Here is a 17004-nt window from a genome sequence, read left to right as displayed (position 1 = left end):
CATTACATGTGGATTTTTAAAAATCAAGGAGTTTTGAACTCAGGGCAATTGCTCCGATACCATGTGAAACTACCAATTACTCCAAAAGTTTAAGCCGTTAGAGGTGGTGTTATTTAATCATTCATACTTTAACAGAGACGAAGGAAGGTGGACTGTTGTGATCATGGTTTTAAATTTTAAAAACGAAACCAAAATTTATAATTTTCAGCCGAAATTATAAGATTTTCACCGAGATTTCCACCATAATTTCATTTCCGGCTGAGGCCAAAATGAAACCAAAACCGAAATTTCAATCCTTGGCTGTGATGAACATCCCCTAAAAGATTACCATACAGTCCTAGAACTGCAGGGAAAACAAGATGGGAGGAAGAGGGCGGCAGAATAAGGATTAGAGAAGAGAAAAATATGTGAGAAGGAGGGATAGAAAAGGAGATGGTAGGAAACTGTTGCCTCTGATGCAACAAACCAGTAAAAGGGACTGATTTGGGGAAAGAAACATAAAGATGAGGAGAAAGAAAAGAGAGGGAATCCGAAAGGAATAAGGAACAATAGCTAGGGAGAGGAGGAAATCCAAGATGGAAGAGGAGTCAAGGAGGTAGCACGAGAGAAGAGGGATCGAGGGAGAGAAGGAGAGATGGGGAAGGAGAGACGGAAAGTAGATGAAAGAAAGGAGGAGGAGTAAAAGAGAAGAAAGAAGGGGAAGAAGAGGAAAGGAATCCTAACTTGGGCGTCCAAGGTTTGCTCACAATTTCTCTAAAACTTGATATTTTCGTCCCCTTAGGTCCTTTTAAATGAACTTTAAGGGAAAAAGTGGCCCCCCTCCATAAATCAATGGGATATGTTATAACACAAGTGACTTAAGTTATAACAATTGACCTAAATATCCCCACAATTAAAATAAGACAACTCTAAAATAAAAAATCTCGTCATAAACATAAACTAACCCTGTAAATGGCCCATAATTTCCTCAAATTGTCCGAATTGCATGATCTTGGTACGTTGCTGAGTCAAATGATATCAGAGCTACAATATTTAGTCATCTTCCCTTTTGGTCCTGCATCAATTTGGTATTAGAGCTTCGTTTCATATGGCTACTTAGAATATTAAAGAAAAGGTGCATTGCTGAGCTAAGCAATGAGGTTAGGATGTCTCATATGATAGTTGTCTTCTCATGAACAGTAAGCTATGGAAACAAAACAGATCTGAGACTGTGGTTTGTGTTAAAGTATAAAAGATAAATAACGCCTTTCTCCAACAGCTTAATCTTTTAGAGAAGTTGGTATGTTAACATGGTATCAGAGCCAAAGGTCTCGAGTTCAAACCTCCCGGATAACAAAAATCCACATGCGATGGTCGGCCCAAAGTGGGACTACATGTGCCACGTGTTTGCCAAGTGGGCCACACGTGCGTGGGAGTGTTAAAAGTATAAAAGATAAATAACGCCTTTCTCCAACAGCAAGCTTTTAGAGAAGTTGGTAAGTTAATAATTTGTATGAGACATACCACAAGTAGCAGCATGGAAGTGCCGGAGTTTAATAGAAATAATGATGCACAAGAACATGTTGACAGGTTAGATGCGATAGAAGAATATTTTGATTGGTATGATATGACGAACGACTGGAGGATCATGGTTGCTAGGATGAATTTGGCCGGGCATACAAAGGTATTGTGGCAAACGTTAGGGCAGCCACCAATTACCCTTTGGGAAGAGATGAAGAACCAGTTAAAGAAAAGAAAATTTCAAAGAGACTGTCAGCAAGATGAGTTACCCTCCAAGATGATGCACTCCATAGAAACAATAGTAGAGATTCTTTGGCTTCACATGCCAGCTCTCTGTACGGTTTCCGTCGCAAATAACAAAATATGGTGCCATACATTATAGAATTTTATATAATATTTTCCTCTAATAGGTTAGGAATTTGTGTGATGTGATTTTGGAATATTTTATAGGATCATCCAACACCATCTTGTTGGATTAAATCATCAAGATAAAAGTTTAGAAATTATAAACATGTTACAATATATTTTCTCTTGTAGTTGCAGAAAAAATTGCACATGCCACATACCGTTGGATGACAAGAAAAAAGATTTTAACTTATTTCTGAATTGTTTAGAAAGCTCCTTTCGCATTTCTCCCTCTAGCCAAGTCTTCAAGTCCTGGATTATAGAAAATGAAAGTTAAAAATATCTAAAGATACAAATGGATAAAAGTACATAGAAGAGTATGACGTATGAATAATGTCAAAAAATACAAATAGTACATAAGATCTGGGGAATGATATGGAAGAACACAGACCATTCAGCATCCCACATATACAATGTGGTTAGAGGGGTTGTGCATACTTCAAGTAGTAGGGCCCTGGAACATCAAAGAACTAGATTGGGCAAGTTGATGCCTTAATCGTGAAAGTTGGGCCAGTTTTTAGGCATTCAGCCGACCTTTCATTTAAAAATTGGGCCAGGTTGGGATTTTATTTTACCAAACCTCAGCTTAGACTAGCCCAACCTTTGCCCAAAAGCCTGGAAATCTACAATTTTATTTTTAAATATATTTATATTTTGAACACTTGCAACAAATTAATCTACAATTGTAACTCTAAACATCAATTTAACACAATGACATCAAACGAAATACGCTTATGGTTAATGCTCGCAGATGCTGATTCTTTAGAGTCAAATTCTAACTTCTTGAAACATTGTTAAACAGTTAAATAGAAGCATTCATTAAAGAATCAAACAAAACCATTCAAATTCTAAGCTTTTTTTTTATATTACATTCAAATTCTAAGATTAACTCATAACTAGCCAAAAATCAATCATATTTTCAAAAATTAAAAAAAAAGGTATATTTTCAATAAAAATCAATCATATATGCACGTTAGTTTCTAATTTTTTTTCAATAGAAATCAATCATATATGCATGTTAGCTTCAAAAAATTTTTATATGTGAGCTCTTCTTGCCTGATTTACCAATTGACGGGGTAAGGGTTTTTCATTTTGAATTAAATATTTATTCATTTTTTTATAGAAAAGGCATAAAAATAAGAAAAAATTGTATCTCAGAAAAAAAAAACTTCATATATGCCTATTAGCATCTAATTTGTTTATATGTGAGTTATATAATCCTGCCCGATCTACTGATTAAAGGAGCTGGATTTTTTATTTTAAAAACTCATTATTTTATTTATTTTTATTAATACTCCATCATAATGTGCTTTTTTATGAAATCAGTGAATGGAATCGGTTTCTCCTAAATTTTGCATTTATTTGAAGCATATGTATATGTTGGTGTTTACATTTTCAGTTTAGAATGGATATAATTGTTCCAGAGATGAGCGATAATGCATGTCACTAGGTGTTTGATCTAGTAAAACTATTATGGATGATTGTCTTGCTTATGTAATGGTTTCTAAGCGTGTATCTGTCCTTATTATAGCATTTCCTGACTTTTTATCTCAAATTTCCATCATTTTTTTGAATGGTCTCAAATTTCTATTGTTTTTTTGAATGGTCTCAAATTTCTATCATTTGGATGAATTAAAATAGAATTTCGAGAATTTATAGGATTTTCAACAAAATCTATGATTTAAACCAACATGTTTCCATTTTCGTGGTAACCGACATTTAAAACATTGATTTCCCTACCTAGCTGTCTGTGCATAGCAATATCAACTATATATATATATATATATATATATATATATATATATAGAGAGAGAGAGAGAGAGAGAGAGAGAAGTTGCACAATGGTTTATCAAACCTAGGTTGGTACGTTGACTTAATGTAAGTCTTAGTTTTTTACTATTTACTTCCAATATTCCATCATTAGTACAAACATCTAAGAATTGGACATCCATCCCAAGCCAAAAAAATGTTTCCTAACCAAAGAGTTGTACGAAATTATCCATTGTCAACTAATGTCAAAATGATGAATGCTTTTGAAGAAAAGTTTCTCAAACAGTATAAAGCCACTTTATACAAAAAAATGTAACAAAAACTAGTAAGATTGTTTACCAATTAAATGAATCAAATAGAGACAATGTTCCTGAAGCAATTTTCGATGAACTATCCTACAACAAACTTTCTGCATACTCAGTAAGGGTAGTAAAGATCCAATGAGAAGGTAATTGTATGGGGCAAGAACATACCAGATTAATGAGACCAAGGAAAGTTCTAGACATGATTAGCAATCCCTGCATGACCAGGACATACAGAATGAAAAGAAAAGAAAAGAGCCAATAACATGTATCTTGAACTTTTCTTAATTGCAAAAATGCGTCACTATATTAACTCAAAGTCAAGATTGCAAACATGGTTAATTGAATGAATAGCCTTCCATTAAAACTACACATCATATTAGTGAAGCATGCTAGGATTTTCATGTATATTGGACAAAACCTTATTAGAAAACAATAAATCTTGATGGTCAAAATTTGAAATGGATAAAAGTTTATGATAGTGCTGAATTTGACCTTTTTAGCATGTTTAGAGTGGATGGACTTTGGGGACAAATGAAGTGGATTGTTATCTTTCACTAGTTTCACACTTTGGTGTATGGGTTTCCAAATGGCTTCTTTTCAAGATCAAGAGGGGCTGAGGTAAGACAATCCTCTATTACTGTTACTTTTCATGATTTCTAAGGAAGTGCTTAGGGAGATGTTTGCAAGAGCTGAGAATAGATCTGATAGAAGGTTTTGAAGCTTGGCAATACTTAATCCTACCGTATTGTATGTACTGGAATTTGCAAACGGCACTCGTTTCTTGCAAAGATTTTACACAACAAGCTAATAAATTGAGACTTGGATTCTTTGAAGAGTGTGATTTAAGGGTCCATTTGAGTTAGAGTGAAGTGTTGGGTATTGCTATGGAGGTGGATAGACTCGAAGGTGCACAATTGCAATGATGTAATGTTGAGCCTCGATCAGTATCTTACTTGGGTTGGGTTTGCCTTCGAGTGGGAGTGTTGAAGGGTATTTTCGTCTTTGCGTGTAGTGTTGAAGAGTATTGTTGTCTTTACACATGTAACCCTAGTTTGGGCTCTATATATACATCATATTACATGTGAGCTCCCTTAAGTGGAGACTTTCATCTTCTCCCTCACTCTTCTGCTTCTTCCTTTCCTTATCCCAAATAACAACCAATAAAAGTAATAGTATTAAAAATGATGGTTTGTGTAATTTCATAGAATAAATAAGTCTCTATAAGCATGTCCAAATCATTGCAAGGAAATCACTATCACTTCACTGAATAAACTTGGAACTAATCACCTGAGTGACTGATCCAGAATTTCTAACCACTAATTAGAGATGTAATTTGTTAACACAAGCACCAGCAAACAGACACATAAAGAAAAAGGAATGATGAAAGCACATGCTTTGGCCTCTTTAGTTTCACAGTTTACCTAATGTGTCATTACATGACGTGTACAACAGTGTTGACTCACAATATCTTTATCAAATAGGGCGATCGATTATATAATTGCCTCCACAAGCCAAATGATATGGGTGAAAACATAATAGTGTTTTCATGAGGAAAATCCAAGTGACCCTCGAGAGTAAAATATTAATGAGCTCTTTATTTGGCTGCTGGTGATTTCCTGACGCAGTGCCCACTTGGCAGTCATGTCATGCCAAGGTGACCTGCGTGGATTACCAAAGGTTGCATTGAAATGAATGCTTGGAAGACTTTTTCTACAACTACCTTATTTATTAGTCCTAGTAAGTTGTATTTCATTAAGTTTAGTAAGTTGTGTTTCATTAAGTCAAGTTGTATGTCTAGTAAGTTGTGTTGTTGAAAATTGTAGTAATTAATGTTGTGGGGAGAGTCCTATGCAATGAGTCGCATAAAATGTGTTGTATGAGATGGAGTTGGGGATTTTGGACATACTTATATATATATTATTATTTTTTTGAGACGGTTTGGACATACTTATATTATTGATAATATATCAATTTGGTTGAGCATAGATCCCTTTTCCTTCTCCTTCTCTTAGTTGTGTTATTGTGTTCTACTTTCTTCTTCTTCTTCCCTCCTAATCAACCACTTCACTTCCTTAAATTCAGGACTATTAGGGTTGCAACATCTTACCCGGATTAATACTCCAACTAATACCAACATCAGTTTTATAGCAAGTATTTTTACTAGTATAGTAGCTGCAAAAGATTGTCTCCAATTAGCAAACTCATAAAAGAACTACATATCTATTATAAAATAGCAGGATGGGGGGTCACTGTTCACACCCACGTAGACAGCTCCCCCGATCCAGCCTTCAATCCAAAGTGGCATCCTCCTAAAAAACCAAAGTGTATAACAAAAACTTATCTCTCAGAATCTCTACACATGATATTTTCTCCCTATTAAAACGCATAAACCGTCCTAAAATCTCTCTCTCTCTTTACAAAACGTTTAATTTTGGCAACTCTCTCTATTCTCACTCCACACGAATTCCATCATTACTATTCTTAACGTCATTACTATTCTTAACGTTTTCCTCTTCTACCCTATAGATTTCCATACATCCCCCCATAGCTCTCTCTCTCTCTCTCTCTCTCTCTCTCTCTCTCTCTCTCTCTCTCTCTCTCTCTCTCTATGGTGTAGGGTTTTCCTTCCCTTTCGTACTTCTTTTTCCAAGGGAACACAAGCTTGCAGATTTGGCTACTAAGAGCAAAGAGGTCGATCTTTCTAAGGTTAGTAATTTTTTTTCCTTTTCTTCTTTATCTCTGCAGCTACAATTTTGACAGCACTATCTCCATCCCTTTTATTCAGTCATTATCTCTCATCTCTCTCCTTTTCCTTTCTTGTGCATAGCACAGGTTCCTTCCCTAACCCCCAAATATGTGATGCAATTGCACCATGTATAGATAAAATGAAGAGATTGTTTTTCTCTTTTGTTTTTTATTATGCTGATAGATATGGTTTTTGAGGATAGAATGAACACGTGTTATAAGAACACCAGTTTGTGTTTTGTACAGTTAATTAAAAATTTTTGTCACTGCTTTAATTTTCCATATAATAACATTAACCCCACCTAGAGGTCAATCAGACCTGACAGCATAAATAAAACGTAAATATCTTTTCAACTCCAAAACGGAAATTCCCTCAAAATCTGCTTAAAATCGTATATTCCATAATTTCCCTAAAAATCTGCTTAAAATCGTGTATTCCATACTTACTCCCTGTGAAGATAAGGTTTTTTGTTTTTTGCATCCTTTCTTCCTCGCCATTAGATGTGATGTTCTTTGACTCATCACCTTAGTTTCTTTTATTGATGCTTATATGGTGCCATCTCTAAATTAATAAACCCTGTGGCGGTGTCTGAATTGTCTCATCCAGTTAACACCTTCCTTAGTTTCTTGCATTAATACAGTATAGATAGTGTACACAAAATTTCGGGAAGAAGATAGCTTGGAATCTTATCTTATTTGAGAATTTGGGTATTATGTCTTGCATTTCTTCTTCACTTTACAATGATATTCCTCTGAGGATACGACTGTTTTCCCCCTATTTGTTGATTTTAAGAATCAGTTTCCTGCATTTTTATCTCAGTAAGCGTACAAAAAAAACAGGGCAATAATTGACAATGAAATTATGCTCAAAATTCAGCATTTCAATTCCATCTTTTTCACATAGAATTCATGCCTTAATTGATCATACATTTCGGGGTTACATTTTCATGTTAAGCATCACATGTTGTCTATTTTTTAATGCACTTTCACTTTGGAATCATTGATGTTAACCTTGATTTCTAACCTTACAATTCAGTTTATGTAATTATTTCTTTATGTCCTGATTGGATTTCAGGAAATTGGATTGAAAGGAATCCACATTCCCGTTTCCATAGAATGCCCAAACATCAAACAGTGAATGGAGGAGAAAGTTTTATTTCCAGTTTCTCACCATAAGAAACAGCCCAAATAACATAGCTTACTACTTTAAGCCATCAGTCACCATCGATTTATGGCATTCCTGCAATCAGTGTCTAATTCCATGCACAGAGCATCTTTTAATCCCAGCATTGATTCATTAGCAATGTGGTTACGATTTTGGCTATCACTATTACCATGTTCTTCATGTATTTTTATGCCTATTCCATATTATGCCATCCATTGTAATGAATTACTGATTACAATATAGAATTAGTTCAAGTTTTTTTTTCACCTTTATTTCCTCGGCTTTTTTTTTTCGCCTTAAATCACGACTTTTACAATCAATTTCTTATTTTTTTGCTGTCGTCCTGTGCATTACGTGGTTGAGCTACATGTCACCCATTCTATTCCCCATTTCCTTTTCTCTTAATAGAAATCTAATCTAACTTTATAAAATAGCAATAAGACGGTTTGATGACGTGGACAAGATGTGGACGGCCATTGGCTTCCTAAAAGTTCAACTTTGCTTCTTAAAAATTCCATCTAATCCTACCTGGCAAATTCCCCAAGCAAGCTACTTAAATTTAGTTGTTTCCATTTTCATTATTGCTTTAATTTTGCAATTAATCTTAAATAGGAAACTTAAATTATTTCTTGGTTCCTAAAATCTCTCCCTTGGTCCTATCTCTCCCTATAATCTCTCCTTAAATTATCTCCCCGTATTTCCATAATACCACAGTTTTCCATAATACCACAGTAAATACCTAAACATTAAGACACCATTCCCTACTAAAATTTAGATTTAATAGCAACTAGAAGTTCCGGAAAACACTTTGAAAACGGGATTGCGTTTTCAAAGTATCTCCTCCTTTTTAAATAAACAAAATCAAAAACATAACTTTTATGTCGCCCCGTGCATCGCACGGGTGTCCCACTAGTATGCACATATATTGAGAACAGCTACCTCTCTCACCTTGATGAAGTAAGACCCTTTATTGTTCGCCTTTTGACCAAACACCCTCATATCATTATGAAAATACCCTTGCTAATTCCCACCACAACTTATTAATTGTATTCTGTCCCTTAACCAAACATGAGTATAAATATATACATATATCACATGTCTTTGTGTGTTTTTGAAAAAAGAAAAAAAGACAACTTTACGCAATTGATGCAACAATTGATTAAATTCCCATAAAAACAAAACATAGATAATTATTCATTACAAACCTGTGAAAAAACAGATATCATGTTGACTGCTTTCGCTAAATGGAATTGTCGGTCCAACTACAGCATCATCAATTTAAGCAAGACATCAGAACGTAAAGTAAAAAATGAACAAGAACATAAAAATATAATTATCAGAATATAGGTCAAGTGCCAAATTATTAAATATCCATATACTGGAGAAGCAGCATGGTGGTCACGGGTTCGAGTCACGGAAACAGCCTCTCTGCAAAGCAGGGGTAAGGCTGCGTACATCTAGCCCTCCCCAGACCCCGCAATGGCAGAAGCCTCGTGCACTAGGACGCCCTTATACTGGAAAAGCAGCATATATTTCTATTTCTGTGAATAGAATCTTAGAGACGGCATCAGGTCAAACTACACACAATTGAGTCAAAATGAAAACAAATGAACAAGAAAATATATTCATACAATGGAAGGACACTTAAGTACAGCATGAAAGTAGCAAATATGTGCACCCTACAGAAAATCATGAGCTGTCGCTCAAGGGTGTCAAAATCGAGAACTTTTTGTTATCTAGAAAGCAACATTTCATCTGGAGACTTCTCAATTAAGTCCTTCTACTTCAACCTAGTGGTTTGCCTAGCACCATCCAACGTTGCTAGAGTGTGGTCAATCCAAGCTCCCCCTCGAGTATGCACTTTTGGGTGGGCGGCTCTAAGGGAAAGGAGCCAACGGTTGATTTTCTCCGGAAAAGGAAGATGATCATTGGTGATCACTGTGCCCTGTGTATTGAGGCAGATGAAACTGCAGATCACCTCCTTATTCATTGCAGAGTGGCTAGAGAAGTGTGGAGTAAATTGCTCCTCAGGTTTGGTATTTCTTGGTATTCCCTGAAAAGCTTGTTGATCTTCTTCAAAGTCGGTCATTTGTACCCTAGAAAAAAAAAAGGGTAAAACTCTCTGGAAAGTGTCCTTCTTAGCCACCATCTGGGTGCTTTGGAAAGAAAGGAATGCTAGAGTCTTCAAAGAAATATCCTGGTCGCCGGAATTTCTATTCGTTAGAGTTATCGCCCCCGTGATCTCTTGGGGGAAGATCTTACCTTCTTTTAGATTTGTTTCGGCTTATGATCTTTGGAAAGGGTGGAGAGTAATTTGTGCATCGACGGACCACAAGCTCAAAATATCTCAAGAATGGTCCTCTCCGGCATCCGACTTTGTGAAACTTAACTTCGATGGTTCTAGCTTTGGAAATCAGGGTCCGGCAAGAATTTGAGGTGTTTTAAGAAATAGCTCTGGTGAGGTAGGGTAGGCCTTTGCTGGCCCCATTGGGATTGCTGATGCAATGGAAGCTGAAGTGAAAGTGGATCATCAAGGATTGAAGTTGGTAGCAAGAGATAGGGTGGAAATGCAATAATAGAAGGAGACTCTATGAATGTCATAAGGTGGCTTAAAAAATCCCTAAAACCGCCTTGGCAGGTTGATCCTCTTTTTGATGAAATGTTCAATTGGATGGCTCGATTCTCTTCGTCTTTCTCTCATATTCGCCGCTCTACCAACCAAATAGCCAATCATCTTGCGAGAGAGGGGGTTTCTAAGGATGTGTTAGTGCTTTATGATTCCCTCCCCCCTTAATACTGTATCTTAGCTAATGTGCTTACTTTTCCTATTTGGTATTCTCCTCTGTACTTTGACCATCTCGGTCGTTTATCAATAAATTGGCTACCATTTTCCAAAAAAAAAATCTAAAAAGCAACATTAAGATGTCAAATATCTAGTTGCAGGCCTCTTTAGGCTAGAGTCCAGATCTATGTTAAGGAAAGGTTAAAAGAGACGACCAAAAGACAACAGCAACACCATTAGAAAAAATTAACAAACTTCGTAGTAGCACTTCCAGCTTCAGGAAGAGGCCACCATTGTCAGCTTCCTCCAAGCATCCAGTTCACAATAGTATTAAATATTGGTATACTAAAACAGAGAAAGAAATAAACTTGAAAAGTCAATACCTGCAGAAAATCCTGAAGATTATCCCTTTCTATACGATTTGGTAGGTGAAATGGTTGTAAAGTGCATACCACATCATCATTAAGGATTCTAAATAGAATCACCTACATTTAGCAAAACAAGAGGAATGAGTCAATGACTACAAAAAATTTACACAAGTGACTACCGACATAAGCATACAGGTGATAATAAAGAGCACAAATATGAGAAAGAAATGATTTCTTCTACACAGTAATAGGGTCAATTCAAAATCAAGTCAGACTTTTCTTTCCTTTTTGAACTGATAGAGAACAATATAATGCCTTCTGAGAACAATATAATCAAGTCAGACTTTTCTCTCATGCAACAGCCCACTCGTAAAATGCCTTCTGCGATGGTTCCTTCCAAATCCCTTTAAACATAATGTATATGTTCAACCGATGATAAAATATAATCTATCTACACCATTCATGAGACGTAGCCTAATCCACTAGAATGGACAGCCACTAAAAACAAATAAGCACCAAATATTGCTGAGAAATGGAAAGATGTAATGCCAGACATGATAGATAAGAATGCAACGATTCACGATGCCAGAAATTTGAGGGGAACTCACAGGTATGATCTCCAATGTTGTGCATATATGATCCACATACTCTGAGGAATAATAATTAGACACAGACAGAAGATCTGGGCTGCAAGTATGAAATTAAAATATTCTGTGATTTTGAAGCCCATGAATGAAATAAGGAAGTAAGAATAAATGCAGAGAACAACTTCTGGAGCATATACCACAGAATGAGATGAGATCAACAGAAAATGTTAAATCTATCATGCTTAAAGATAATAAAAAAGGAACATTTATGGCAATTTTACATACGCAAGGAGACATGCAGATCGGATATCTTATAACCAACAGAGTAAATGTAATGTCGCAGAACAGGGCACAAATAGAAATCAGAAGAAACTAACTCCATAGACAAAAACAGGTGACTTCACCTACACTATATTTATGAGGCTTTTCTGTGTTCCTTCAAACTTACTGTTTAATTTATCTCCAAGTACGAAAAACTAGGGCGCTAAATCCATAGACAAAAACAGGTGACTTCACCTACACGGACATTGTATCAGGTAAAACAAAATGCCCATCTAAACGTCTACCCAAAAGTATAACATAATATGAAGACACATTTGATCAAAATCTATCAAACTCTTTTTAGTCATGTATTTGGAAAGGTCAACTTTGATCAAAATCTATCAAACTCTTTTAAGTCATGTATTTGGAAAGGTCAACTTTGATCAAAATCTATCACCTCTTTTTAGTCAAATATTTGGAAAGGTAAACTCACACACACCGACACTAATCTAACACTTTCTATGTTTGAGTCACAGCCAAATGTGCTTCCAAGCGGGGAAGCCCCAAGCCAGTTTCATATCTCCATTGCAGCATTACTTCTAAGTAAATTTGGTTTGATCACATCTTTTATGTTGATTGAATATGTATTTGGGATTTCCACAAATTTCTTAACCCTTCTTTAGGTGAATCCATAGGTATCAAACAATTTTGTTTCGTACGAAATAGAGAAAACGCTTAGTGTTGTTTCAAAAATGAAACAAAGAACAAAATGAAACATATCACTCAGGATTTCTTATGTGTTGCCCTGTTCTGGTGTGTTTCACTCTGTTTCCATTCATTCTGGAAGAAACCATGGATTTTTCATGATTTTTGCAGTGATTTTTCTGATTTTCCCATTTCACCCTCTCATACAAATGGGAGGGCTTAAAACACATCAAACACTTCCTCCATATTCTTCTGCAATCTCTTCCTCCATATTCTTCCCCAGGGAAAGAGGGTGTAATGGTGCTTATTACAGGGTTTCTGTTGAGTTAGGGGTTTTTCCGTATCTTTCATTTTGCACTAATCTATCGCCAAAAAGGTACTTATTATAGGGTTTCCACCACAAAGGATTTAGGTTGCAGTAATTGGAAAACTTCTTGTTGTTGTGGAAAAGGGAGATCATGATATCGATGTTGATGATTACAACAACCGAAATTTAAATCTTTGCTTGTAGCTCTTTTTTATTCTTCTATTGATCATAATTAACCCATTGCTCTAAGAAAAGGAAAGAGATCTTCTCCCTCTTATAAAGCCTTCATTATAGTTATTCTTCTCACAGTGTCTCTAAAAGACTAGAAGAGGCTATGGCACACCCCAAATGGAAGATAGCTATGGAAGATGAAAATGCAAGCCTTAGAAAAAATCATACTTGGGATGTGGTTATGTTACTCAAATAAAACGGCCTATGCGTACTGTTAACTTACCAACTTCTCCAAAAGCTTAAGCTGTTGGAGAAAGGCGTAATTTATCTTTTATACTTTAACACTCCCCCACACATGTGGCCCACTTGGTACACGTGGCACATGTGGTCCCACTTTGGGCTGACCATCGCATGTGGATTTTTGCTATCCGGGAGGTTTGAACTCGAGACCTTTGGCTTTGATACCATGTTAACTTACCAACTTCTCCAAAAGCTTAAGCTGTTGGAGAAAGGCGTTATTTATCTTTTATACTTTAACACGTACCAATGGATTTACACAGTTAAGTACAAAAGCAAAGGGGATAGGCAATAGACACTCTCAGACAGAGACTGATAATCTTGGTGTAACACCTATCAACACTCTTGTTGAACCCTTTTTTTTAAAAAAAATGGTAACCAAATTTATAAAGGATCGAGATGGTCAAAGTACAACGAGAAGAGGAAAAATACAACATAAACAAAATCACAGAAGGGAATGTCACCGCGGAAGAGATTCATAAAGCGCTAGAGAATCCTTGAAGACTCCTTGTCTAGCTAGGTTATCCGCCACCTGATCAGCAGATCGCCGAAATTGTGAAAACACAATCTCCAAAGGCCTCACCCAATCGAATATCTCATCAAAAAACCTATCAAATCTCCATGGAGGATTGTGAGCCCCATTTAGCCAATCGATGGCATTAGATGAATCTCCTTCTACCACTAAATTATCAAGGTGGTTTTTCTTTACCAGCTCCAACCCTTGGTAAACTGCACGCACCTAAGCCTCTGAAGAGTCTGTCGTCCCAATAGGCCCTGCAAAGGCCCAAATCACCTCACAAGACTCTGATCTAAGAACTCCCCCAATGCCAAGACAGAGGTTCTCTAAGCTAGATCCATCAAAGTTAAGCTTTAAAAATCCCGAGGGAGGGGCTTACAATCTTGAGCCGGTCTCTGTTTCCTTTCCACACTAAAACAAATGTTCCTCCACCTTTCCCATAGGTCGTAGGCAGATACGAACTTGAAAGAGGGGAGGATCTTTACCCAAGAGATACTTAAAGCAATTACTTTAACAAATAGATATGACGAACTCTTTGAATTACCTTTAAACAACCTAGCATTCCTTTCCTTCCAAATGACCCATAAAGTGGCAAAGAAAGAAACATACTAGCAAGTTTTACCTCTTTCTTTCCACAGATTAGCCATCCATTCTGACATCAAATCTAGTAAAGTTTCAGGAAAAACCCATGAAATACCGAATCCGCTAACCAATTTACTCCATGTCTCTAGGAAACCTGCAAGGGATGAATAAATGATCGATGACTCCCCTACCTCTATGCAAGAGCACAATGATCAATGATGAGAATCTTCCTTTTTCTTAGGAAGTCCACTGTCTGAATTCTTTCCTTAAGGGCTGCCCAGCCAAAAGTGCCGACTCTAGGGGGACCAAGATAGTCCACACTCTAGCCACCATGGAGGACACATTGAGCTAGGCACTACATGATGATAGAAGGACTTGTAAATTCACCAGAAATATACCATATCCAAACCTTTTTATCTTCGCCATCCTGCTTTATGTAGTCCCATCCAGCATGGTTTGAAATTTCATTTCGCCATAATTTCGGACCTAGCTGAAATCCCAAAATTTCGGCCAAAATTGGCGAAATTTCCGAGGTACTCAAATTGGATCAGTGGTCAATTTCTAGGTTTCCGAAATTTGGAACGTTTCGCCAATTTCAGTTTCGTAACGTTCCGGTTTCGGTCTTGACCGAAATCCGAAATTTCAGATTTCAGTCGAAATTTAAAACCATATCCTCCAGTAACTCCAGAAGCCTCCCCACTGATGGTAATTCGTGATCAAAGAAATTCCTTCTAAACTGTGGCTTCCAAACTACACTCGCCCAACTCCTAACAGGGTGGAGTTGAACTTAATCATAGGTTCTCTGCAGACACTTGATAATCTAGGCAGATTTCAAAAGATTGTGGGCAAGTTGATATAGACCTTGAATATGCAACTAGTGTCACCAGTGCATACTACTAGAACTTCTCATATGGAGGTCTGTCCATCGTATTTTAAGATACCTCAATTCAAGGTTTTAAATTTTGGTTTTGGTCATCAGCGAAACTGAAACATTTCAATTCCTGTATGAAATTCAGCTGGAATCTTGTAAAATGACGAAAACATTCCATATTGAAGGCATATCCATTAGCTCATGAAATGACTGGACAAGATGTGCTAGCAATGGCTCATCATTTACTTTTTGCTTGACATGATGACTGTCCAGTCAAACTTGTTTTGCACTTTGCATATTTCTCTTTTTACTAATAATTTTTCTTACCATTCTCAAAAGCCATTGGGCCATGTGCATCCGCTTTTACAGAATGAGGAGATTTGACACCCCCATTCTTGATTGAACACTTCAAGGTGTAACAGAAAAGCAATTTATGTGTCAGTCATATTAGTCAAATCTTTTATTCTAGTGTGCTGAAAACTGAAGTCCTTATGAGCTCTTTATTACATATTAATATCGAACTCGTGCACTACCTGAAACTCACAGTAACATATGTGAAACAAAAAGTAATGCAACATGAAAAAATCCAATGAAACCAAATAATTATTTTGCAAGCACCAAATTTTTTTGAAGTTTGGACCAGAGAACCTGCGAATTTGTGACATGTGTATTAATGGTACATCTAGCATCGAATGAAATTTGAGGAAGTAGGAATGCAGATTGAGCACAATTGATGGATCTTGTTCAATCTTCTTCCACAGACATTTGGTGGAAGTTCCGAAAAAATCCCAAGCATAGACAGCATAGGTGATCTGCAAAAAATAACTAATTTCCATCACTACATGAGATCTATTGAAAAAAAGACTGCTGGTGATGGCATATAGAGCTACATGAAAGGGGGAAAAACAAGAACTACTCATAACAGGGGCTGCAAAAATATTCAAAGAAACTCCATTCTTTTCTTTTTCTTACTTGTAGCTCAAGAAAAAAAAAAGTTAATCGAGACTTACACAAGAGTTAGCAAAACTTTGGTTTCAAATCCTTACGCATGACTATTATTCATATAATATTGAAAACTTAAAGATAATTCCTCAGAGAAATTAATTACCCAAAGACTAACCTAATATTTCTGATGTTTCTATAGGTGTAAAGCAAGGCCTTGTACTCCGAATGTGCCTGCCTCTAGGCTAGCAAGAAATCTCACAAACGGTCTATATTCAGTATATAAATAGGAATAAAGGGTAAAGAATGTGGGAGGGTACTTCTGAAATTACATCGAAGTACTTGTTTTCTATTCAGTCCTCATTAAGGATATAATTGTAAATAGAAAGCGAGATGAATAAAAGAAGTCTCCCGCATATGAGATGGCCATTCTTCTTATCCAAATTTCTTTTTCTACAACTTAAATTTGTAGCAGAGCTTTTTATAATCAGATCCAATTCGGTGCAGCCCATATTTAACACCATTCTTTTTTTCTATTGGGAAAATGGGACTCAAGTTTCTGACGATACTGTCATACGGCAATGTGAGCATCACCAACCCTACCGAGATCAACACCAACAATTAGATCTTGATTTAAGGGGATAATCTACGATTTGTGGACATAAATATGAGTGTCGCGCGTCAACACGAACACGGACCAGCAACCATCCAAAATTTAGAAATA

The 17004-nt window shown here is 36.4% G+C and overlaps 1 protein-coding gene across 9 annotated transcripts in view; it reads right to left on the bottom strand.

The window, feature by feature from the left end:
• The window catches only part of LOC143889756 (uncharacterized), a 71340-nt gene that overhangs the window by 37173 nt on the left and 17163 nt on the right, over nucleotides 1-17004 (bottom strand). For all 9 annotated transcript variants that reach the window (XR_013254926.1, XR_013254927.1, XR_013254925.1 and 6 more), the window contains 6 exons: nucleotides 15987-16150; nucleotides 11649-11727; nucleotides 11056-11157; nucleotides 9096-9152; nucleotides 4149-4193; nucleotides 2067-2157 (listed from right to left, as the gene is read on the bottom strand). Coding sequence is in view for 4 of the 9 variants with exons in the window: in XM_077394087.1 (XP_077250202.1) it covers nucleotides 2067-2157; nucleotides 4149-4193; nucleotides 9096-9152; nucleotides 11056-11157; nucleotides 11649-11727; nucleotides 15987-16150 (538 nt within the window). In the remaining 5 variants the exon portion in view is untranslated. The remainder of the gene's footprint in view (nucleotides 1-2066; nucleotides 2158-4148; nucleotides 4194-9095; nucleotides 9153-11055; nucleotides 11158-11648; nucleotides 11728-15986; nucleotides 16151-17004) is intronic.

The sequence above is a fragment of the Tasmannia lanceolata genome, unplaced genomic scaffold (assembly GCF_043159265.1).
Source record: "Tasmannia lanceolata isolate RefF3 unplaced genomic scaffold, GAP_Taslan_0.1 ptg000013l, whole genome shotgun sequence".
Taxonomy (NCBI): domain Eukaryota; kingdom Viridiplantae; phylum Streptophyta; class Magnoliopsida; order Canellales; family Winteraceae; genus Tasmannia; species Tasmannia lanceolata.
This window is presented reverse-complemented; position numbering and strand designations above follow the sequence as displayed.